Here is a 26,840-nt window from a genome sequence, read left to right on the forward strand (position 1 = left end):
CATTGCCTTATACAAGGGAATAATCACCTCCTTATCCCTGCTAGAAAAATTCCTGTATATCATTGACAAGACACAATGAGCTACTCTTGCAACCCATCTGCACTGCTCAGAGAACTTCATATCTGCCTGCACAATAACCCCCAGGTCCTTTTCATTCTCTACCACTGTCAGTGTAGTACCACAAAGTTGATACGTTTGTATTGGGGTTGCTGTTTCCCATATGTAGTACTTTACATTTGTCAATGTTAAACTTCATTTGCCACCTCTCAGTCCATCTGCTCAACCCTTCCAGATCCTGTTGCAGCAGCATAGCGTTAGTAGTGTCCTTAACAACCGTGCCAACCTTTGTATCTTCTGCAAACTTGGACATTAAGCTTGATATACCATCATCGATATCATTTATAAATACAGAAAACAATAATGGACCCAACACTGAATCCTGAGGGACTCCACTAATAACATTAGTCCACGATGAGCAGTGTCCATTGATTACCACTCTCTGTCTTCTCCCACTCAACCATCCCTTTATCCATAGCAGCAATTTGCCTCCAATGCCACACTGCTCCAATTTGTGCAGCAGTCTTCCATGTGCAACAGTATCAAAAGCCTTTCTAGGATCCAAATATATAATATCAAAGTTATACCCTGCATCCAGTTCTTTTGTGACTGCATCATAGTATCCAATCAAATAGAAGTAGGGGATTGACTGCCATCATGTGGCCATCAATCCCTTACTACTTTGGGGGCTTTGAGTGGATTGACAGCCCATCTGATGTAATGTCTCATACCTACCCGTTTCTGTTGTATACATATGTATATAAATACGTGTGTATATATATATATATATATACGTATATAAAATATTGAGGATAATAATAGAAAATAATAGAAAAGGTAAATCAATCAAACAATACCATTCATGGATTTAGGAAAATGCTAAGGATTTAAAAGAAAAAAAAAAATTATTATTGCTTTTCACCCACAATCCAGATGACTTCAACTGGGGCCAACCACCCAAACTGAAGGCAAAAAACGACAAGAAGTTCTCTGTTTCTGTAGTGATCAATATATGCTAAATAATTTAAATCTAAACCAAATATAGTAATTAAAAATAGTTAGGAAATTTTAGAAATTTTAGAATCAAAAGTAAATACAGTCAGTCCTCGTATAACACGTGTTTACACTACACGAATTCGATTATACACGATTTATAAATAGGGAACGATATCTTATATAACACGAACCGAATTCGCTTATGCATGATTCACCTTTGTGTTTACAAGAAATGGCAGTCGAACGCGGAATCACCCCAACTGAACGCAACATGAGAGGAATGAAGAGAAGATTCTGAAAATGTATTTATGTGTGAAGCGGGAAACACATTTCACCATAATAACGTAAAAACCAACACAATTCCAGCTATCGGTATAATCACAAATGCAATTAGATCGAGTTTACTGCCAGTTTATAACAGATTCCACTAGCAGAAATTGTTTTTATTGTTTTATGGTAGTAACCCCTAGAAATTTTTTTTTTTTTTTTTTTGTTTGGTTTTTAGGAGCATTAGCAACTAAGGCCATATTGCTCCGGGATATGCGGTGGTCAGTCCCTGACCTTTCCGCATCCTCCGTATTTGGTGGTGACGGGCTCAAACCCCGGTCTAATCAAGAAGTGTGTGCTGCACACTGCTGCTCCTTCCCACCTGGCTACGGAGGCGCCGTAACCCCTAGAAATGTGATTTAGTAAAATGTGAGGTGTTAATAGTGTATCTCTGCCTTTACGGTGTTGTTTATTCAGTTGCTTTATTCACTTCTAATCTCTCTTGGCATAAACATATCATAAATATTTCAACCTCTGCATCTAAAAAATTGGGTTTTCTCTTTTGCTCTCAGCATTTCTTTGCTTCCAAACACTACTCATTCTGTACAATTACAAAATCTGCCCTACCATGGAATATTGTTCCAATATCTGGTGCAGTGCCCCCAAATCCTTTGTCAGGCTTCTCGACTCCATTCAAAAGAGGGCAATTATGTTAATTAATGTTCCATCTCTAACAAAACCTCCCCACTCTCTGTCTCATAGAAGTTCTGTTTCTGAAGCACTGTTTTTCAATGATACTTCCATGTACACTGTTCTTCTGAATTGGCTTCTATAATTCCTGCTTTCTCTTCCAAACCAATCTGAATGCATGCCACAACCAGTCAAAGTCCATTTACTGCCCAACTTCAAACTCACAGAACCAACTTTTCTTCTTAATTTATTCCTTCAATTTTCATTTTCTGGAACAATCTCCCTTCACACATATTTGCTAAAAATTACAATCTACAGAAATTCAAGTTTAATATAAATAAATATCTTCTTTCATCTTCTCAACTTTCAACCTACATATGGTACTACTAAGTGCTACTATACATTCTAATATAATAATGTTTGGGGTGTTCATAAAAAAATAATAATAAAAAAAAAATAAACCATATTCAGTAGTAGTGAAAATGAAGTCTTATTTGTACAAGAAGTTATCACATGTCTGTCTTTGATTTGTCGAATCAGGACAGCATTTTTCTATAACAAAATTTGTTTGCATCATGTAAGAAAATGAGAGTTAAAAAATAATCCAAAAAAAGAACAAAAAATTATCCTTTGAAGATGAAGTCAGTGGCAACTTTCCAAAATTGCATTCAGCAATTTCTTTCTTTCTTTTTTTTTTTTTTTTTTTCAAATTTTTTTCTTTTTATCTTAAATTAATACAATAGTAATTGGGAAAACATGTTACCTGTCTGTGTACAAAAACAACAGAACCCAGAAGACGCCATGTACCACCCTGCCTATCTACGTGGAGCATTCTTAAAATCTGCAGGAACCGAATTCCTCTGAAATAAATAAAAATCAAAATACCCTCATATATGCCCAGAAATTGGGCATGAATCTATAAGCCCAGTTTCTGGACATACAGATTCACAACTGTATAACAATTTCAAAAGAGATAATATCTTTAAAATAAGAATTTTAATAACAAAGTAACTATTTAATTCTTAACTATTAAAAATCTTGTCTTTGGTAGTAGTATATAATTATGAAATCAAATTATATACAGAAAAGTCACTATACATAAAAGAACATTTCCAATCTGTGACTTTTTTATTGACAAAATTAACAAAGAGAATTAATTTATATTATTTGCAAATGAAAATATTTAAAAACCATACACAAAACTACATATATGAAAGAATCGTTTATTTTTAATTACAGTACTATTTGACTTAATTACAGTACTATCCTGATTTAGATTTTTTTTCAGTAAGATAAGACAATGCGATCTCTCATTCAAAAGGGTTAGGAGGTACATTTTTCTCTGAAAAATAATTTATTGAATTATTTTTATGCTGTGGTCCTTTGAATATTTCCTGCACTTATGGTTCCTAAATGTTAAAGCATAATTTATATTCCAGAAACATGGAAACCTTCATGAAAATGAGTTCCTAGCAAGCTGGGACCCATGTGCAGCATTTTCAGCTGCATTACAGAATGTAGCGAATACACAAAAATTTTCTCAAGTCATATAGTTGCATTTATCGGTGCTTAGAGTCTAGCTCTGTGATTTTTGTTGATTAACATCTCTCTCTCTCTCTCTCTCTCTGATTTTCATTAATTTGCAGGGCAATGACTGTTGATTTTACTGAATTAAATCAACAGTCATTGCCCCAGAGAGTGAGTTTATAAAAAAATGGAGAGGGGCGAAGGAAATCGATTTCTGTGCAAAAGAAGAAAGAGAGAAATTATTTCAAAACACTTTCTGCAGCAGCATGTCCGAGAGGCAACCAGAGAAAGTAATACTCTTGATCTGGTTATCAGCAGTGATCATTCGTGTATTAAGAATTTGCAGATAAAGGAACCACTAGGTGGCAGTGATCACAGTGTACTGATGTGGGATTTACTTTTTTAAAGATTTAATTACCATCAGGAGTAAAGGAAACGGTTTCTGTTTCCATAAAGGTGAATACAGTGGTCTCCGACAGTTTTTAAATTCTGTACAGTGGGATCAACTGACAATGTTACCAACAGTAAATTCTAAGTGGGAAGCATTCAAGGAATTAATCGTGGATGCTACTAAAAGTTTCATACCTATTAAGAAATATTGTTCAAGGTTTAGGCCTAAATGGTTATCTAATGAACTAAGAGACTTGTAACAGAGAATAAAAATGCATGGGATGCATATAAATTATCAAGCGACTCAGAAGCCTATGGCAGATATAAGCTAGTTTGTAATCAGGTCACAAAGGAGGTTAGGCAGGCGAAGGCAGATTACGAGAAATCCTTGGGAAAAGATGCTCAGAAAAACAGCAAGAATTTCTTTACTTATATAAACTCTAAAAGGAAGGGGATGAATCTGATTGGTCCACTTGACATCGATGGTTCGACTGTTGATGATCCTGCTCAGATAGCAAACAAACTGAATGAGTATTTTGCATCTACATTCACACTTGAGGAATTATTAAGGTTTGAAAGTGGCAGAAGGTTATCAAATTGTAGCAGGATACTTAATGATTTTGTAATAACTGAAAGCAAAGTGGAGGAGAAATTGTTGAAATTAAACAAAAGAAAAGCACTTGGGGTGGATGGGATCTATCCAGTTATATTAAAGGAGGCAGCAAAGCAACTAAGCAAACCCTTAGCCATAATTATGAGAGCATCCTTGGATTCAGGGGAAGTCCCCACGGACTGGAGATGTGCAAATGTTTCCCAATTCACAAAGGGGATCAAAGGGTGACACAAGTAATTACAGACCAGTTAGTTTAACTTTTGTTCCTGGTAAAATAATGGAGTCACTGGTTAAAGATGCATTGCAGGATCATCTAGACAAGACTGTCGCAATAATTCAGACACAGCATGGGTTTGTTAAGGGAAAGTCTTCTCTGACAAATTTGATAGGATATTATGATGTGGTTACAAAGGAACTGGATGCAAAAAATAATTTTGATATCGTATATTTGGATTTCAGGAAAGCTTTTGACACTGTTGCGCATGGAAGACTATTGTACAAATTGGAGCAGAATGGTATTAAGGATAAGTTGCTACAATGGATAAAAGGATGGTTAAGTGGGAGAAGACCGAGGGTGGTAATCAATGGATACTGCTCTTCATGGACTAATGTTATTAGTGGAGTCCCACAGGGTTCGGTGTTAGGTCCACTGTTGTTTTGTATATTTATCAATGATATTGATGAAGGTATATCAGGCTTAATGTTGAAGTTTGCAGATGATACAAAGGTTGGCAGAGTTGTTAATGACAGTAATGGCAGTGTGCTACTGCAACAGGATCTAGATAATTTGGGCAGATGGGCTAAGAAGTGGCAACTGAAGTTTAACCTTGACAAATGCAAAGTACTGCATATGGGTAGAAGTAACTCCAGAGAAACGTACCAACTGTGTGGTACTACACTTAAGGTGGTAGAAAATGAAAAAGACCTGGGAGTAATTGTGCAGTCAGATATGAAGTTTTCTGAGCAATGCAGACAGGCTGCCAGGGCAGGTCATGGGATTTTGTCAATGATATATAGGAATTTTGCTAGCAGGGAGAAGGAGGTGATTGTCCCTCTGTATAAGCCAATGGTCAGGCCACGCCTTGAGTTCTGCGTACAGGTCTGGATGCCACTTGAGCGTGTAGAGAAGGGCAACAAGATTGGTGAGGGGAATGAAGGGTTCCTCTTACCAAGAGAGGCTTAAGTTCTGCAAATTGTAGTGGCTGGAGACTAGGCACCTGCGCGGTGATCTGACTGAGGTATATAAGGCCTTGAATGGGTTGGACAAACTGAATTCTGATGGGATCCTTCCACTTGTTCAGATTACGAACCTAAGGGGGCACAAATTCAAATTAAGAAAAGACAGATGTAGAATCGATGTGCGGAAATTTGCCTTTAGCCAGCGGGTGGTTAATTGCTGGAACAAACTTCCATCTGTCGTTGTGGAAGTTGACAGGTTAAATAAATTTAAGGAGGAACTGGACAGGCATTTTGAGGGAATGGTGTGATTTTTTTTTTTTTTTTTTTGGCTGATGTTGCATAAGCTCATACACTTGCTTTCTTGCATCACATGCCACTACTACTACTAAAACAGAAAACAGCATTAAAATAAGTGCACTTGTAAGCAAGAACATGGCCACACAATTCACAATTTTGACAATCATTAAATGAAAATATGCATTTAAAACAGCAAAAGTGATGGATATTTATAAGGAAGGGAATTAAATGTAGAAAACTATTAATGCTATGGATTCATGAAAAAAAAAAAATCAAAAAATCGAGGGGAAAAAAAAAAGAAAATCTGTGAGTTCCCAATTTATTTGTGACAGGGCTAAAGACTTTTACAACTCTTCTCAATCATCTGATTTCCATTTTGAAGAGCTGAGAACAAGTGAGGGTTTAAGAATTCATAAAGAGATCTGAAGTTAAAAGTGTCGCTAGGCAGGCAGATAAAGAGGCTGCAGGCAAATTTAAAGATGAGTTTTGTACGTTGATGGAAGAAGAAGGCTATCTTCCTCAGCAAGTGGATGACACTGGCTTCTTTTGAAGAAGATACCAAAAAGGACATATATAACTAAGGATGAAGCTGCATTACTAGGGAATAAGCCAAAGACAGATTAACCTTGTTGCTAATGCTTCTGGTGACCTTTAAACCACCAGTGACTATGTATCACTCTAACAATCCAGGGTAGTCAAGAACAACAAGAAAAGTTTATCAAAGGTGAAGTGGGGATCTACTGGAAGTCCAAAATAAAGGCAGTTATTTATTGAATGAGTAATTGAAATTTTTGGTCCTGTTGTTTTTTTTTTTTTTTTTTTTTTTTGGTTTGGTAGTTGTTGGCGCATCGGCTTCTGTGGCCATAGTGCACCTCCCAAGGTTTTTGCAGTACTTTGATCCAAGCCCGAGGGGGGAATCGAACCCGCGACCTTTGGGTTGCCAGGCAGGCACTTTACCCACCTGGCTAGCCCGGTCGGCTGGTCCTGTTGTGAAGAAGTACCTGATCACTAACAAGCTGGCAATTAAGGCTCTGCTGCTTTTGGATAATACACAACACAATCTGGAACATGATGCTTCTTTGAAATGCAAATCTGATTTAATCTAAGAGATATTCCTACCAGCCAATAACATTTCTTTGATTCAGCTCATTGATTAACAAGTGATAGCCAACTTAAAAAGACTTCAGAAAAAGATGTTTAGGAAATGCCATGAAGCAACATCAAACAATATGGTATGACACTGAAAGAATTTTGGAAGGCAAAATTGAACATCCTGGAGGCTGTAAGAAACATTATCGCAGCAAGGCAAGAAGTGTCAATTTGCTACCTGGAAACCTCTTTGACCAGCGATCCAGCAAAACTTTGCGGGCTTCGAAGATCAGGCAATTACTGATCAAGCAATTCTTTCTCTTTGTAAATCTATGGGATTTGAAGTGAATGATAAGGATGTTGAAGACCAAGCTAAGTCTCATTAAAGAGAGCTCTCTGCTGAAGAACTGTAGCAGTTGTGCATGTACAATTGAACATGACAATGGAGAGGAGGAAAAAGAGCAGGTTCATCGTGACAACTACAGAGGTAAAGAAAATTCTTTATTGCCAGAACTGAGTGAAGATATTCCTCCACAGATCAAACAGAGCTTAAACAGCCGATATGGCAGTTCATATGCTCTGGGGTTTTTTTTTTTTTGGTTTTTTTTTTTTAAATTATCGTCTACCTATATTAGTACTCATCCACAAAAATTTCTGAAAAACTGATTCCTTTATTTCTTTTTTTCCTCTATAATGCTCTGATGGGCGTCTCTATGAGAGCTTGAGGTGTAGGGTAAATGTCTCGAAGAAATTAATATGAGGGCCCATCAAGCTCTCAGCTGCACAGCACAACGACAGAGCTCACTCCTGTGCATCAGGCAAATCAAAGGCAATCTCCAAGGCAGAATGCACTAGTCCCAAAGGAACTAGTTATTGTTGGTGACTCTATTGTCAGGGAGATGGGGAATATACTATGCAAGAAGAATAGGTGGAACAGGACCAGGGTATGTCTGCCGGGGGCAAAAGTTCATGACGTTGTAGAGCAGATATTCTTAAGGGCACAAAAGGTGATGTTATGTTGAAACTAATGACATTAAGAGTGAGAGATCTGCAGATTTACTCAACAAGTACAGGTCAATGTTGAAAAAAAGATGTGAGTTAGGGTTGAATGTGAAAGTGTCTGCAATTCTGCTCAGACACAATAGAAGGAAGTATATGATGAGAGCCTTGTCGATCAATTCGGCCATGGAGAGATTGTGCAAGACTCAAGGGGTAGAATTTTTTCAGCCCGGTCTGTGCTTGTTGACAGGAGAGACTGCTTCTACAGGGATGGGGTACACTTAAATAGAAAGGGTGCAAAAATATTTGCTGATGCTATTGAGGCAGTGTTAGGTGGGTCGGAAAACTGCTAGCTTCGGGAGGGATACACAGACAAAGGTTAACAGCAGCTGCAGGCAGAAGCAAAAGTGATTCTTGTGCTCCTATTAGAATGAGCAGCATCCTGGAAAGCAAGGTAATGGAGATTTCCAGGACTCCTGGGAGTCATAGTGGAACCAGGAAATACATGGGCTGTGTTAGGGTAACTAACAGTAGGAACAGGTGCATGTATACTTGCATGTACTGTACACCAATGCTAGGAGTATAGTTAATAAATTTGATGAGCTTGAAGTGCTAGTCAAGAAGTCAAAGGCAGATATTGTTGGGATATCAGAGATGTGGTGTCACACAGATATAAGCAGTGCAGAATTGGAATTTGGGGAGTACAATGTGTACAGGAAGGAAGGAGGGGTTAGGCCGTTAGTTAAGAAACACATAAAATCTAAGGAAGTGCATCCAATTAATGTTGGTGGACAATGCAGTGTTGAGTCTGTTTGGTGTGAAATAAGCACTGAGAAAGGAAAAATGAGAGTAGGTGTGTGTTATAGGCCTAATGAATTATGATGAGTATAATGAGCAATTGTGTAAAAAAATAGAGAGGGCCAGTAAATCAGAATGTCTTATAATGGGGGATTTTAACTTTCCAGATATTGACTGGAACTTGTGGATTGGTCACTTGCACACTAGCAAGACTTTTGTGGATTTATTGGATGACTGTTTTCTACAGCAATATGTTCGAGATGCAACCAGAGGGAGTAATACTCTTCATCTGATTATCAGCAGTGATTATTCATGCATTAATAATTTGTAGATAATGGAACCACTGGTGGACAGTGATCAATGTACTGATGTGGGAATTACTTAAAGATGTAACTACCATTAAGGCTAAAGGGAAGGGCTTTTGCTTTCGTAAAGGTGACTACAGAGGTCTCAGACAGTTTTTAAATTCTGTACAGTGGGATCAACTGATGATGTTACCAACGTTGATTTCTAAATGGGAGACCTTCAGGGACTTAATTTTGGAGGGTACTAGGCTTTTCATTCCAACTAAGAAATAATGTTCAATGGTTAGACCTAAATGGATGTCAGATGAATTAATGAGGCTCGTGGCAGAGAAGAAGAGTCACAAAGGAGGTTAGGCAGGCGAAGGCAGATTACGAGAAATCTTTGGAAAAGGATGCAAAGAAAAACAGCAAAGAGTTGTTTTACTTATGTAAACTCTAAAAGGAAAGGAATGAATCATATTGAACCACTTAACATAGATGGGTTGACTACTGATGATCATGCTCAGGTAGTGATAAACTGAATGAGTATTTTGCATCTACATTCACACACGAGGAGTTATTCAATGAGGGGAGTGCCAGAAGTTTATCAAATGCTAACAGGAAGCTAAGTGATTTTGTCATAACTGAGAGCAAAGTGCAGGAGAAATTGTTAAAGTTAAACATAAGGAAGGCACCTGGGGTGGACAGGATCTATCTAGTTATATTAAAGGAGGTAGATTAAAGGATCTAGTTATCTTAAAGGAGGCAGCAAAGTAAATAAGCAAACCCTTAGCCATAATTATGAGAGCTTCCTTGGACTCAGGGGAGGTCCCCATGAACTGGAGGTGTGCAAGTATATCACCAATTCACAAAGGGGGGTTCAAAAGGTGACACAAGTAACTACAGACCTGTTAGTTTAACTTGTGTTCCGGGGAAAATAATGGAATCACTGGTTAAAGAAGTTGCAGGATCATCTAGACAAGACTGCAGTAATAGTTAAGACACAACATGGTTTTGTTAAAGGGAGGTCTTGTCTGACCAATTTTATTGGATACTACGAGGAGGCCTCCGTAGCCGAGTGATCAGGAGCAGGAGTGCAGTCGCACACGCTCTTTGAGTAGACCAGGGTTCAAGCCCCTGACTGCTGAATACGGTCGATCTGCCAACCCGCACTGGACCAGCGTGGCAGATTATGGTCCATTTCCCTCAGCATGAATTGTTGAGGAGGCTTCCATCCTGCAGTGGGTTGATATTGGCTGCACTTTACCTTTTATGATGTGGTCATGAAGGAACTGGATGCCAAAAATAATTTTGATATCATATACTTGGATTTCAAAAAAGCTTTTGATACTGTTGCACATGGAAGACTGCTATACAAATTGTAGAGGTATGGCATTAAGGGTAAGTTGCTATAATGGATAAAGGGATGGTTGAGTGGGAGATGACAGAGAGTGATAATCAATAGACATTGCTCTTTGTGGACATTTGTCCACAAAAAGCAATGTCTTTGTGGACAAAGACATTGCTGAAGACATTGCATTAGTGAAGTTCCCCAGGGTTCGGTGTTGTTTTGTATATTTATCAATGATATTGATGAAGGTATATCAGATTTAATGTCCAAGTTTGCAGATGATACAAGGTTGGCAGGGTTGTTAATGATAGTAAAGAGAGTATGCTATTTGAACTGGATTTAGATAAGTTGGGAAAATGGGCTGACAAGTGGCAACTAAAGTTTTTTAAAATTGAGAAATGTAAAGTACTGCATATGGATAGCAATAACCGAAGAGAAATGTACCAACTGTGTGGTACTACACTCAGGGAAGTGCAAAGTGAAAAAGACCTGGGGTAATTGTGCAGTCAAATATGAAGTTTACTGAGCAGTGCATAGATGGGTTGACTACTTTCTACAGACTCCATGACCTGGAGTCTGTAGAAAGTACTGCTGCCAGGGCAGGTCATGGAGTCTTGTCAATGATATATAGCAGGGGTGGCCAACAAGTTGATTGCTGCTTTAATTTCAGTCGATCATGAAGAATTTTAAACATATATAAAAAATAGATTAGTCCAAACCTAAATATTATTATTATACGCCCCACTGCATACGCTTATTACAAATCCATTAAACCATGTGACTACTCTTGTTGCCGTGAGCAGCTTGACCTGTCTAGCTAAAACTCACGCAGTTATGGTGTGGAGAGCATAGTGTATGTGTCGAATTCTTATTTAGCTTACTTAATATTAATAACTGGACAGTACTTATACTGTTAATTTAATACCCTTTGATTTAAAATGAATACTACAAAAAAGAGAAAAACTTATCATTTTCATCAATAGTGGGAAGTAGAATATTTTTTTGTAATGATAAAAGAAAAATGTTGTTGTTTGATTTGCAATGCTTCCGTGGCTAGACCCAAAAAAAGAAATTTAGAAAGGTACTTCAACGCACTCCATGGTAAATACCAATCGGATTTTTCATCTAATAGTGACCTCAGAAAAAATAAATTAAATCCAGATTATTCGCGCAACAAAATTTCTTCATGACACCTAATTTACAATATAAAGCAGTAACTGTAGCATCATTTAAAGTGATTCATCTTCTCGCAAAAAATGCAAACCATTTTCTGATGGTCAATTTATCAAAGACGCATTTTTAGAAATAACAGATTCTCCTTTTGAAAATTTTAAGAACAAAAATGAAATTAAAAGTGCTCCTCAAGATCTGTAATTATCTCAAAATACTGTGATGCGACGGCATCGAAAAAATGAGTAAAAATATGAGCGAACAAGTGTGTGCTCATATTGCTAATTGTGTGTCCTTTTCTTTACAACTGGATGAATCTACAGACAAAAGTGATACAGCTCAATTGCTCGTTTTTATTCGTATGGTTTTATACGAATAAATTTTATTCTTATAAAATTCGTAATTTTTATTCAATGATTCTGCCACTAGAAGAGAAATGCTGGTTATGGTTTCGTTAAAAGAAAGAACTAGAGGTCTTTCTTGATATATTTAACGCATTCAAAAATTTTATTTACCACTATTTAAGCTTGTATCAATAACAACAGATGGAGCCAGAGCAATGACAGAACATCTTAACGGATTCATCACATTGTGCCAAAAGGATGATGAATTCTCAGATTTTTTGAGTTACCACTGTATCATCCACCAACAAGTGTTAGCCAGCAAAAGATTAAATACTAAAAGTGTTATGGGCATCGCTTTCGAAATCGTGAATACCATCAGAGGACAATCTCTTCAAAAGGAGACTTCAAAATGCAACTAGATGAAAATTAACCAGATATGATATTACACACAGATGTGAGGTGGCTGAGTTGGAGTAAGTTTCTACAGAGATTTCGAAATTTGCTGAATGAAATTAAAAAATTTGTTGATCAAAGGGGAGCTGATTATCAGTAGCTACCAGCTACAGAGTGGTTGTATAGTCTGGCTTTTTTTGGCAGATTTTACCAGTAAATTAAGTGATCGGAATTTGGAATTACAAGGAAAAAATAAAAATGTGGATGGTACGATTAGTAATATTTCTGCATACAGTCAGTCCTCGTATAGCACAATAGTTGTGTTCCTAGAAACCCTCGTGCAATGCAAAATCATGCAATATAAATAACAGGCCCTATAGGAAAAATAGAGTTAGGTGCCGACCACCAAGATTGAACACACACATTTGTAACCAAATCATTACCAAACAATAAATAATCGTAATAAAATATTGCTAAGGTTTTTGGTTCTATTGTAAGCAAACTTGTTCTTTCTTTGATTTTCTAACCAAACAGATGACAGCCATTCCACCTCTTCCAATTCTTGTCTTGATCTAATGGATTTTGTTACACTTTGAGTTGTTCCTGCTATGAAAGTTGTTTTTATTTTCTCTGCATTCTTTCTAATTCTCGGCGTTGTGTCATTTAGGCCTGTAGCACATGCAATATCACATGTTCTTTCATTTCACTCAAAGTGTTTCACAATTTCATATTTTTTCTCTAACAGATGTGGACTGGTCATAAGCGTTACTGGGGAAACCCCGGTGGGCCAGAGGCCAGAAGTGTGATTTTGGTTATAAACGCTAGTATGAGGCCGCTACAAATTTTCCCGGGTAAGAATTTTTGACTCAGTCCACCTCTGTCTATCAATATTGCTTTCCTTTTTCTCTCTGAACCTGTAGTGCCTTCATCAGGATGCTTCCTTTTCACACCTTTTAAGTATTTTACTCATTTTTAGGAAATAAAGCACAATTACAAAATGAGGAGGCATGCTTGATACACATAAACAAAGCTGTGTATGTGTAGCAACTGAAACAACACAACAGTGTGTCTAGTCAACACAATAGTGAGGTGTTAATAGTGTGTCTCTGCCATAAAGGCAGACACACACTATTAACATCTCACTAGCTCACATTTTACTAAAGCACATTTCTGGGGGTTACTACCATAAAACAATAAAAACAATTTCCGGTTACGTTTTTGCTAGTGGAATCTGTTATAAACTGGTAGTAAACTCGATCTAATTGCATTTGCGATAATACCGATAGCTGCAGTTGTGTGGGTTTTTACGTTATTATGGTGAAATGTGTATCCGCTTCACTGATATAAAAAATATAAATACATTCTCAGAATCTTCTCTTCATTGCTATCGTGTTGCGTTCAGTTGGGGTGATTCCGCATTCGACTGCCACTTCTTGTAAACACAAAGGTGAATGATGCACAAGCGAATTCGGTTCATGTTATATACGATATCATTCACCTATTTATAAATCGTGTATGATCGAATTCGTGTAGTGTAAACACGTTATACGAGGACTGACTGTATAAATATCAATTTTTGGCAATGGCTAAGGATATCAAAGAAAAAAATTCTATCATTTTGCAAATATGCAAGTTCATTTGCAAAAAATCCTGTTTTTGAATTTAATAGTGATAAAAATGTTTCTGAAATTGAGAAAGTTGTGGATGATTTTGAAACAACTGAAGACATTGTTCAATATATTTCTTATCAATTTAATATCGACTTAGATACGAAATAAATTGCAGAAAAAAATCTGCTGAGATTTTTCACATGGAGAAAATATTACTTGAAAATGAAATTATTACATTGCGAAACGATATATTCCTAAAAGCAAGATCATCAGAAAAAGACTTTTAGAAATATGTTTGCCGAGAAAATTACCCAAATGTAAAAAAATGCAGTGAACTTTTAAATTGCTGTTTTGTTCCACATATCTATGAGAATAGGCCTTTTCGTGTTTGAAACAAACAAAGAATCACTGTACTCTTACGGACTTGCATACAGAAGATTCTTTACGGTTATCCTTATCACAGTATATCCCCAATTTCGAAAGCTTGGCATATGACATGAAGACACAAATTTCACATAAATTAAAAATTTAAATAAGAATTCTGAATTGTATTTAATTTTAAATTTATAAACAACATTTTTCAATATGTGTTGATTTAAATTCTTGAGATGGTAGATTGCGGCACATTTTGAAGAAAAAAACGTAGATCGCATCACAAATTAAGGTGGTAGATCGCATCACAAGGCAATGGTCAGGCCACACCTAGAGTACTGTGTACAGGTCTGGAGGCCTCATTTTAGGAAGGATGTAGCGTTGCTAGAACGAGTTCAAAAAAGGGCAATAAGATTGGTGAGGGGAACAATGGGGGGTGCTCTTACCAAGAAAGGCTGAAGTTCTGCAAATTGCAGCGCCTGGAGAGTAGGCACCGGCGAGATGATCTAACTGAGGTGTATAAGGCCTTGAATGGGGTGAGCAAGCTGAATGCTGATGGGATTCTTCCTCTTGCTCAGACTAAGAACCTGAAGGGGGGGCACAGTTTCAAATTGAGAAAAGGTAGTTGTAGAATAGATGTGAGGAAATTTGCCTTTAGCCAGCAGGTAGTTGATTGGTTACATCTTCTGTTATGGAAGCTAATAGTCTAAATAAATTTAAGGTTGAGCTGGACAGGCATTTGGAATGAATGGAGGGGTGAAGGTATAAGGTATGTTCGTGTCAGACGGCACCTGGGATTTCTCCCATCTCCGCGTGTGTTTCGCTGTATCGAGGACAGTACACTGTCAAGCCAGAGACTTGAAAGTGTGTGGGTCGTGTCTGTGCAGTGTGATATGTTGTGCCCGGAAGGGTGAAATGGGAGGGGTTTTTTTTTTTTTTTCCCCTGGCTGATGCTGCATAAGCTTGCTTTCTTGCATCGTATGCCTCTACTAATGTTAATAACCATTTGTTTAAAGCTATCTGGTGGAGAAGTTAACTTCTTTCCTTTACAATCTCATTTTGGCAGAGAAGTCCATCAAAAAGATATCTGCTGCTTGCTTTTCCATAACGAATTGCACATTGCAATGTCACAAGAAGGGTGAAATGAAGAGAAAATGTCGACACTGCAGTGGCATAGTCATATATGTTTGCATTCCTATTGAAAAACTGTTACTTACAATGCAGGCTTTTTATATTCATAACACAAAATATAATGTTCTGTTTTTTATTACTGCTCTTTTTAAAGTTCCACTGTAGCCATTTTCAGAAGAATGCTGGGTATTCATAGTGCAATTTGTAGTTAGTTTTGTGGTTATACATACACAGTCACTAACATGAGTTTTTGGCTCACATCAAGCACAAGTAAGTGGCTCTGTGTAAGTTGTTTGTTACTGTTTGTAGAATGATTTTTGTGTGGAAAATGGCCAAAAATGGTCAAAGGCACACAAAAACTTACTAATGGGTTAAAAAGTCATTCTAATAACAGATCAAAATTACCTAATTGCTGATGTAGCAAAGACTTGACCATTTGATCCAACTGCAAGCACCACAACTGAAGCAACAACAACAATGAGATCTAATAAAAGGATATATGAATAATTAGAACTTCAATTTAATTAAAATACATTAATACAATATAGTGAAACTTCATTTTAAGATTTCTAATTTTTATGCACGTTTCTAATTTCAAACAACTTACATTTCCAATTACTTTAGGTATCACAATCTTGCAATCAGTTGCCATATTTTATCATTATTAGAATAAAAATAGCAATGGTAAATACCATACTTTCCATTGAGTGTTAATGTAGAGTAAAAGTTTGCACAATTTTACACACATTAACATTTTACTGAGAACTATTAGAATACTATATTTTACTTACTGTCCTGTATTATTTCAAAAATCTTCATTCCATAAATAAAGTATCTGTGGTACACCAAAGAGATTGCCAATGATCTCTGACAGACCAAGAAAACTTATTTCATCTGAATACTTATATGAAAATAGTGATAAATGATGATACTTAAAGGAAATTTAATAAATTTAATAAAAATCTCAATAAATTCATAAATTACATGAATCTTCACAAGTGTTGCTAGTCAGAAATTTGTATGTTTATGTGCAAAATGCAATGTGAAAATATTTAGTATATTTCTTTCAGCAATGCCACAGTGTCATTTGCTGTACGTACATTAATGTGGCCAGAAAGTTCCTTCCTTGAGGTGAATGAACCACACACAATTCCAAGTTACCCATGCTTTACCAATCCTTATATTAATTACTAACAACCCATAAATTAAAGATTTAAAAAAATATGATATGATAATTGAGTAATGGGTGTGGAAAAGATTTAGATAACCCAGTTAATGCAGCTGATGAACTAAACAGACACTTTGCATCGTTCTTTACAGACAAAAGACCCTTCACAGTCAGGAGACTGTGTGAGTGAGGCAGCACAGCATGAAATTACTAATGCTGAAATTACAGATGACTGTTTACTTGAAAAACTTTTGAGCCTAAAGAGTTGATGGCACATACCCAGTAATCTTGAAAAAGGCAGTGAGGGTGAACTGAACCAATGTACATAAAAGTATTTCTCAGAATAAAGTGGGTAACTACAGACTGGTCAGTCTGACTTCAGTGGTTGGGAAAATCATGGCAGCAATGACAAAGAGTGCAATACAGGAACATTTAGATAGAAATGTAATTCTGAAGGATATATAACATGGTTTTGTTAAAGGAAAATCATGTTTAACTATTTTGCTGTTTTGCTACTTTGACCCAGCTACTTGTGACCTGGATGTAGGAAATAATTTTGTCATTGTTTATTTGGATTTTAGAAAGTGTTTGATTCAGTTCCTCATGAGAAGTTACTGTATAAGCTGGGATGTGTTGGAATCATAAGTAAGATTCCAAGAGATGTAAGAATTTCCAACTGTAGATGTAATGAATATGAAGGCTCGTAACACTTGTTGAGCATCTCTCAAAATGATTCCATTCCAACATTTTCAAAGAGCAACGGTTTCATTTATCCTGCTATTCCACCTCATCTGCCTCGATTGGATTTAGTAACTGACTGGCTCATTTCTCCTTGTATACCATTCATGCAAATTAGAAGACTAAGACAGTGCTTCTCAAACTATTTGTAGTTAAGGACCAGTTTCTTTTATTTACAATCCATCATGGACCGGTACTTTTGTAAAATACAAATCTCGCGTACCGGTAACGGACAAATTGTCAGGGACCGTTAACGTCTGCGACCAATTTCCAGTTCGTTGTGAACCGGTGCCCGCAATTTGAGTAGCACTGGACTAAGACATGGTTTTGATCAATACAGAATTTTGAGCCAAATAATAAATGTTCCTGTAAATGTTAATTTGATGGTAAATCATTTTCCTTGGAGTAGATGACAATTATTGCCTTAACGTTCGCATTAAAAGTAAGAAAATTCACAAATTGAGTTATTTAATGGGCTTCGTTCATAAATGAGATAGAAGGATTTGGTTAAAGTATCTATTTACAACTCCTTTATATCATCTGTATGATATCGAGATGGATGAAGCATTCTTTGATAAAGACATGGAACATGATGATGCTCCTACATGTGATGAAATGAGTGAAGCTGTACCTATTGAAGTAAGTTTAGTGGCTCAACGACAAATTCTTTTATGGAGTGATTACAAATATTTACATATAGCTCCTGGTGAACAAAATGTTCCAAAAAGTTTACTTTTTGATGAACATGCCAAAGAATTGTCCTTTCCTAGCATTTACCTTGGTCAATCTCAAGAGTTTACAGATAATTTGAAAGCTACACCATTTATAATGGCATCAAGTGAACTTAGTCATTCAGATCGGAGTGGAGTGATAACTTATCATCTTTATATGCCCATGAAATTAATAAGACTAAGAACTCGAGATTCGTTAACAGTTGCTTTTAAATACGTCGGAAAATACACTAAACTCATTTAAAAACAAATCCAATCTCGAGAATACGTCAATAACTGCATTGAAACGAATTTAGTTTTTTGAAATCGATTCCTAATTCAACTTATTACTGGACACATCGCAAACTGCCTGTTTGCGATGATCAGACAATTGAGTAAACCTGCGTTCTTCTTAACTTTGAGTGCAAATGAAATCGGTTGGCCTAAATTGCTAAAAATTTTATACAAATTAAAACATGATGGTTAGGATATCCCTGACAAGCAAGCAGAAACTCTTCATTTTATGGAAAAAGCGACATTAATTAATGAAGATACTGTAATGTGTGTAATTCATTTTAATAAACTTGTGGATTGTATTTTAACTTTACTTCAGACTAAGCATTTCAGTCCATTTTGACAATATTATGTCATCAACTATTTTAAATGGATCGAATTTCAACATTGTGGCAGTCCACATGATAACATTCTTTTGTGGCTTAATAATGCTCCTAAAGAACCTATGGGAAATGGTATGAATGCAACAACAGCTATAATAAATCAGCTCATGTCCGTTTCTACTACAAAAACCTCTGTTAATATCAAACTCCAATCTCCACTCTTTACAATCTCAAGTGTACATATCATATTTTAGCTATTACAAACCCATTGTAAATAAATTACTTATTGAACATGTATTGCAACCTCAAATTGATGAAACTGTCAAAAAAAAAAAAAAAAAAAAAACCCTTTAAAATGTTAAATGTATTTGGATTCTTTTCATTCCTAAAACCCTTTAACCCTGTCCAAGCCAAGGATATTTTCACATAAAATAAAACATCTGATGCTGTATAAACTTGCTTCCTTCCATCTACTAATACTAAGATAACAGGGGGTTGAGGAGCAATGCTTCTGATCAAAAACTGCCTGAAGGTAACAAGTATCTTCCCTGAATCAGATACACATAACACAGATGTTAAGTCATTGGTGTGAAACAACCAGTAATAAAGGAAAGATGATAGTAGGGGTATGCTATAGGCCAAATGATTCTGAGAAAGTATAACAAACAAAATACTTTAGGCAATTTGAATGGGCTAGCAAGTAAAACTGTCTCATTATGGGCAAATTCAACCTACCTCTTATAGAATGGAATGGAATATATAGACTAAAAATACACTATATATTAACAGGTTTTTGAACAAACTGGATGACTGCTACTCATCCTAGCATGACTGGAATGCACACAGGGCTCTAATATCCCAGACCTAGTACTCACTAATGAACCTACTATATCGAAAACTTTACAGTGGGCAGAACCAATAGCAGGTAGTGGCCATCAAACATAAAATGTCTTGTATCCAGGCAAAGGTAAAGGCCAGAGATTCAATTTCAAGAGTGGGGGGACCTATAATGGAATGAGATATTTCTTTGGCTTGATTAACTGGAGGAACTACTGTATGGTGTCAGCTCCAAATAAACAACTGTGGGAAATGTTCAAGGGATTTTTCATTGAAACCACAATTATGCTCATAACAGTGGTTGAATTCTATCAATGTGAGATGCCAGGTGAGGTTAAGAGTTTGAATGAGCAAAAGAAACAAGCATGGAACAATTATAGTCATATGATTCCAATTTGTTAAGCATATAAGGGAATGTGTAACAAAGCCAGTGACAAGATAAGATGGGCAAAAGCTGATTTCGATAAAGCACTATCAAACGAGAGTTAAGAATGGGATAAGAAGTTCTTCTCATATGTGAATATGAGAAAGAACAGAGTAAATCCAATAAGTCCCTTAACTAGTTTCTGTGGAAGGTCCACGGAAAGCCCAGCAGCAATGGCAGATGAGTTGAACAGCTACTTCTCATTGATATTTATAGTCAAAAGCAAGCTAAAAAGTCTGGAGAATATTAACATTCCAGACTTTTATAAAATAAGTGATATAGTGATCTCGAAGAAGAATTTGTAGAAAAGATACTGAAATTGAAGGAGGGAGAGGCTCCAGGGAAATTATATATTCAGTTGTAATTAAAAAAGCTGCACAAGGTGTATCAAACCATTGGGAATATTAATGAGAACATCACTGGACTTGGAGAAGATTCCCTTGGACTGGAGAAGTACTGATATCATCCTAATCCACAAAAGTGGTGCTAGAGAGGAATGGCAGCTACAAGCCAATGAGTTTAACTTCTGTGTAAGGACAATCATGAACTATGGTTAAGGATGCCATTCAGGACTATCTTGACAAGAATAATATCTTCAATAGATCCCAGCTTGGATTTTCATTAAGGGGAGATCATGCTTGTCTCATCTGGTAACTATGATGTAGTCATTAAGCAGTTGGATGAATGTAACAATTTTGACATTATATATCTAAACTTCAGTAAAGCTTTTGATAATCTTCGTCATGGAAGGCTGGTATATAAACTAGAAGAATTTGGAGTTACTAGTAAGATGTTAGGCTGGATTGCGGGCTAACTAAAAGATAAGAGAAAAAGGGTTATCATAAATGGCCAGTCTTCAAGGTGTACCAGCTTAACAAGTGGGATCCCTTGGGGATTGGCACTGGGTCCTCCACTTCTAATTTTCAGTGATATTGATGAGAGTATACAAGTTAAGCTGCCAAGGTTTGCTATTGATTTGAAGGTAGAAAAGGTGATTAACATTCCAAGTCAGACAATGTTGCTTCAAAAAGACTTAGATTGGTTGCATATATGATCCAAAAAACGGCACCTAAAGTTAATGTTTCTAAATGTAAGGTTACGTATCTGGGAACCAGAAATCCTGGAATCACATAAGCTAGAAGATGAGGAGTTAAAATGATTCAAAACAAAAAAAAAAACTTAAGTGTTATGATTCAATCTAATCTGATATTTTCCATGCAGTGCAAACAAGCAGCTAAGAAGGCACTGTGTCCTGTCTATGATTTATAGAGCCTTTGATAGTAAGGAGAACATCATTATCTCCCTTTAAAATGCAATGGTTAGACTGCATTTGGAACATTTTATTCAGGCCTAGAGACCACAAAGAAGACACAAATGCTGGCCAGATTGAAGATAAGTGGGAAGAGATGAACATAAGAAGAATGGCATAGGAGGTGTGCAAAGTTTAATTACAATACATCTAAGGGGAAATCTAAATGAAGTATATAAGGCACTGAAGGATTGAATAAAATGAATGAGGAAGGTCTGTTCTCCCTCACGAGTGAGATAAATGGGATACAAATATAAAATCTCAGGGAATGAAAGAAGAGTGGATCTTATGAATTCACCTACAGACAACAAGTTGCTAAACATCTGAATAAATTCCCTCAGAATGTGATGGAGCCAATGAGCCTGGCTAAGTTTAAAGCAAAGATGGACAATTATTTTGGGGGAACATGAATAGTATAATTATTCTGCTTATTTTAATTTACATTATTATTATCAGTTTATTTATTTTTGGCTGATGCCAAAAAAGTTCACTTCCTTGCATAATTTTCATCTTACTAAAATCAGATTTTGTGTAAATGTGTGAAAACAATTATATATCTTTCAGAAACAATTAAGCATAGTTAGCTGATAAAGTTGTTTATTGAACTAGTGGAAGAGGAAAACAAGTAACTCAAAACTATAAACAAACACAGTATTAGTGCTTGTCTGGTACCATGCCACTCTTCAAGAAAAGTCAAATATATACAAAGATCATGGCAGGGCTCAATGCAGGTTCACTCATGAAATTTCATTACAAAAATCAAAACAATAATTTCAGAACCTATTTAAACTATTGCAGTAAAAACCTGACTATATTTAGGAAGGTAGAAAATTTTTTTTTACTCATTGATTAACAGTTAGCAAGCAATGAATTATGAATGATTTAGATTTTTCAAATAGACTTTGAGAACTCAATAATGGTGTGGCAGAGCTTAGATGTATGTTTAATTATAATAATTTTGAACAGAAGAAAGGAAAGGTGTGTCCAGCTTTCACACTTATATTCTTAAAATCAAATCTCAGTGAACTTGCATAAAAGGTGGGTGGGAAAACTGCTAGCGTGGGGGGAGACAAAGACCAAAAGATTGACAGTAGTCACTGGCAGAGGAGAAAGAGATTCTTGCACTGCTTCTATTAGAATGAGCAGAAACCTGAAAAACAAGATGCATGGTATTTCAGAGACTGCTGGGAGCCATTGCGGTACAAGTAAACACATGGGTTGTGTTAGGGTAGCTAAGAATAGAAACAGGTGCAGGTATACTTGCGTGTACACCAATGCTAGGAGTTTAGTAAATAAATTTGATGAATTTGAGGTATTACTCAAAACATCAAAGGCAGATATTGTTGGGATATCAGAGACGTGGTGTCACACAGATATAAGGGATGCAGAACTGCAATTTGGGGAGTACAGTCTACAGAAAGGATAGACAGGATAGGAAGGGGGAGGGGTTATGCTATTAGTTAAGAAACACATAAAAACCAAGGAAGTGAAGCCAGTCGACATCGCTGGACAGTGCAGTGTTCAGTCAGTTTGGTGTGACATAAGCATTGGGAGATCAAAATTGAGAGTAGGAGTGTGCTATAGGTCTATTGGATGTAGAGGAGTGTACTATAAGCCTATTGGATTTATTGGATGATTGTTTTCTACATCAGCATGTTCGGGAGGCAACTAGAGGGAGTAATACTCTTGATTTGATTATCAGCAGTGATTCTTCATGCATTAAGAATCTGCAGATAAATGAACCACTAGGTGGCAGTGATCACAGTGTGCTGAAGTGGGATTTACTCAAAGAGGTAACTACCATTAGGGGTAAAGGGAAGGGTTATTGCTTCCGTAAAGGTGACTACGATGGACTGAGACAGTATTTAAATTCTATACAGTGGGACCAACTGATGATGTTACCAACAGCAAATTCAAAATGGGAAGCATTCAAAGAACTTATCTTGGAAGCTACTAGGCTGTACATACCAACTAAGAAATATTGTTCAAGGTTTAGGCCAAAATGGATGTCAGATGAACTAATGAGGCATATGGCAGAGAAGAAAAATGCATGAGATACTTACAAATTAACACATGACACAGAAGCCTATGATAGATATAAGTTGATATGCAACCAAGTTACAAAGGAGGTTAGGCAGGCGAAGGCAGATTACAAGAAATCTTTGGCAAGGGATGCAAAGAAAAACAGCAAAGAGTTCTTTACTTATGTAAATTCTAGAAGGAAGGGGATGAATCAGATTGGTCCACTTGATATCGATGGGTCAACTGTTGATGATCCTGCTCAGGTAGCTAACAAACTAAATGAATATTTTGCATCGACATTCACACATGAGGAGTTATTTAGCGAGGGGAAAGCCAGAGGTGTATTCAACTCTAGCAGTAAGCTACAGAATCTTGAAATAACTGGGAGTAAAGTGGAGCAGAAACTGTTGAAGATAAACACAAGAAAGGCACCCGGGGTGGATGGGATCTATCCAGTTATATTAAAGGAGGCAGCAAAGGAAGTAAGCAAACCCTTAGCTATAATTCTGAGAGCTTCCTTGGACTCAGGGGAGGTACCCATAGACTGGAAATGTGCAAATGTGACCCCAATTCACAAAGGAGGATCAAAGGCTGACACAATTAATTATAGACCTGTGAGCTTAACTTCTGTTCCAGGAAAATTAATGGAGGCACTGGTTAAAGAAGCACTGCAGTATCATTTAGACAAGACTTCAGTTATAGCTCAGACACAGCATGGTTTTGTTAAGGGGAAGTCTTGCCTGACCAACTTGATTGGATACTATGATGCAGTCACAAAAGAACTGGATGCAGGGAATAACTTTGATATTATATACTTGGATCTTAGAAAGGCTTTTGATACTGTTGCACATGGAAGACTGCTACACAAATTGGAGCAGTGTGACATTGGAGGCAAATTGCTGCTATGGATAAAGGGGTGGTTGAGCGGGAGAAGACAGAGAGTGGTAATCAATGGACACTGCTCATCGTGGACTAATGTTATTAGTGGAGTCCCTCAGGGCTCAGTGTTGGGTCCATTATTGTTTTCTGTATTCATAAATGATATTGATGATGGTATATCAAGCTTAATGTCCAAGTTTGCAGATGATACAAAGGTTGGCAGGGTTGTCAAGGACACTACTGACACTATGCTGCTGCAACAGGATCTGGAAAGGTTGAGCAGATGGGCTGAGAGGTGGCAAATGAAGTTTAACATTGACAAATGTAAAGTACTACACATGGGAAACAGCAACCCCAGAGCAACGTATCAACTCTGTGGTACTACACTGACAGTGGTAGAGAATGAAAGGGACTTGGGGGTGGTTGTGCAGGCAGATATGAAGTTCTCTGAGCAGTGCAGACGGGCTGCAAGAGTAGCTCATGGAGTATTGTCAATGATATACAGGAATTTTTCCAGCAGGGATAAGGAGGTGATTATTCCATTGTATAAGGCAATGGTCAGGCCACACCTAGAGTACTGTATACAGGTCTGGAGGCCTCATTTCAAGAAGGATGTAGAGCTGCTGGAACGAGTACAGAGAAGGGCAACAAGATTAGTGAATGGAACAAAGGGGTGCTCTTACGAAGAAAGGCTTAAGTTTTGCAAATTACAGTGTCTGGAGACTAGGCACCAGCGAGGTGATCTGATAGAGGTGTATAAAGCCCTGAATGGTTTAAGCATGCTCAATGCTGATGGGATTCTTCCTCTAGCTCAGAAAAATCACCTGAGAGGGCATAAATTCAAATTGAGGAAAGACAGATGTAGGATAGACGTGCGGGAAATTTGCCTTTAGCCAGCTGGTGGTTGGTTGGTGGAACAGACTCCCATCCCTTGTGGTGGAGGTTGATAGCCTAAATAAGTTTAAGGCTCAGCTGGACAGGTATTTTGAACGAACAGAGGGGTGAAGTGGAAGTGGGTTTTTTTTTTTTTTTTTTTTTTTTTGGCTGATGCTGCATAAGCTTGCTTTCTTGCATCAAATGCCTCTACTAATGCTAATGCTAATGCTGAAGTTCCTTTTCCAGCTAGAAATGTGGATGCTTTTTATCAAGTCATATTTATTAGTTCTAGTTTGGGAGTGAAAATGAATTCCTGCAAATGGAGATGGTATGTTTAAAATATAGGAAAACTGTGATATTTATGCATCCCAAAAAGAAACTTTCATGACATATATATATATATATATCCCATAAATTTCGGACACTGGATGAAACATTGAAAACCAGGATAAATTCTGGAAAATTGCAATATCTGGCAACCTAAAGTAGGTGATAAATAAACTGGAGGAAAACCAGGCAATACCATTGCCTGGTTTTCCTTGGGAAAGTATCCTTATACACTTCTTGGTGACATCTTTCTACTGTGCTAGTATCCCATCTTCATTGCCATTGATCAGTAAGTTCCACCCAAAACTTCCTCCTTTCTGCCCTCACATTCATATATAATGAATCAGACATAATCAGATGTCCATATTGGTTGTTGTGATGGTTCACTGTGCAATGGTTCAAATGAAGATTGCTTGTACACCAGATGCTGGGTTCTTTCTTTGTTAAGCAATTCATTTAATACTACATTCAACAAAATGGGCCCCTCAGGATTGCCTTTCATGACCTGCTATATTTAATTCATGAAATATTGTTCTTATGATGATCCACCTACTGGTGTATTATTAGCTTTATATATTTTATATAAATCTTTACATAAAAACATATTAGCTTTAGCTTTGTGTACAGTAGTAAATAGCCTTAGGAATAAATAGCCTCCCAACTGCTATTGGCCACCATACACAGTCAAATGTTCTCTGAAAATTAATAAATATGCCTATAGTGTATTATCCTGAATGATATTAACCTGGTAGTACTTATGCTGTACCTCTCAAGTGCAGCACAAAAAGGCTAGCAACTAAAACTTTCTCTAGCTTCCTAAATACAGACAGTTTTACTAAAGAAGTTTTGTGGTTATTGCAGGATAATTATATGAAAATACCCGAAATTACATGAAATCATGCTACACCTCATAGCAGTTATTATGCCAAAAAAATATATTATATATAGTAATGGTAATAGTATTCGCCATATAGTGCAAGGAAGCCACAGGCGTTTCCTGCACTGGCAAAAAAAAAAAAAAAAACCCAAGTAGAGAAGAAAAGACAAATTACATGCTTCCCTCCTCACACAGATAAGTATCCAGTAGACCTGTGAATTTATTCAAACTATCAGCCTCAATTGCGAGGCAGATAGCTTCCCCCCCCTGTGAGGGGCAAGTTGTTCCAGCTATCAATGACTCGCTGGCTAAAAGAAAACTTCCTACAATCTAATCTAAACCTCAAGCCCTGTAATTTGAATTTACAACACCTAGTTCTGGAATTGTTTAGAACAGTGAGAATTCCATCTTCATTCATTTTATTAATCCCTCTCAGAGCCTTATAAACTTAATTAGGTCATCCTCTGAGGTGCCTGGTTGCCAAGCCCTGTGGCCCACA

The 26,840-nt window shown here is 36.8% G+C and overlaps 1 protein-coding gene across 1 annotated transcript in view; it reads right to left on the bottom strand.

Annotated features, from left to right (window-relative positions):
* The window catches only part of LOC150084551 (potassium voltage-gated channel subfamily KQT member 1-like), a 475,214-nt gene that overhangs the window by 343,753 nt on the left and 104,621 nt on the right, over positions 1-26,840 (bottom strand). Inside the window, exons 6-7 of the mRNA XM_090376281.1 lie at positions 15,963-16,041; positions 2,774-2,870 (exon numbers count right to left, since the gene is read on the bottom strand). Coding sequence (XP_090232407.1) covers positions 2,774-2,870; positions 15,963-16,041 — 176 coding nt within the window. The remainder of the gene's footprint in view (positions 1-2,773; positions 2,871-15,962; positions 16,042-26,840) is intronic.

Source organism: Mastigoproctus giganteus, chromosome 6, assembly GCF_048544385.1.
Source record: "Mastigoproctus giganteus isolate SK-2022 chromosome 6, ASM4854438v1, whole genome shotgun sequence".
Lineage (NCBI taxonomy): Eukaryota > Metazoa > Arthropoda > Arachnida > Uropygi > Thelyphonidae > Mastigoproctus > Mastigoproctus giganteus.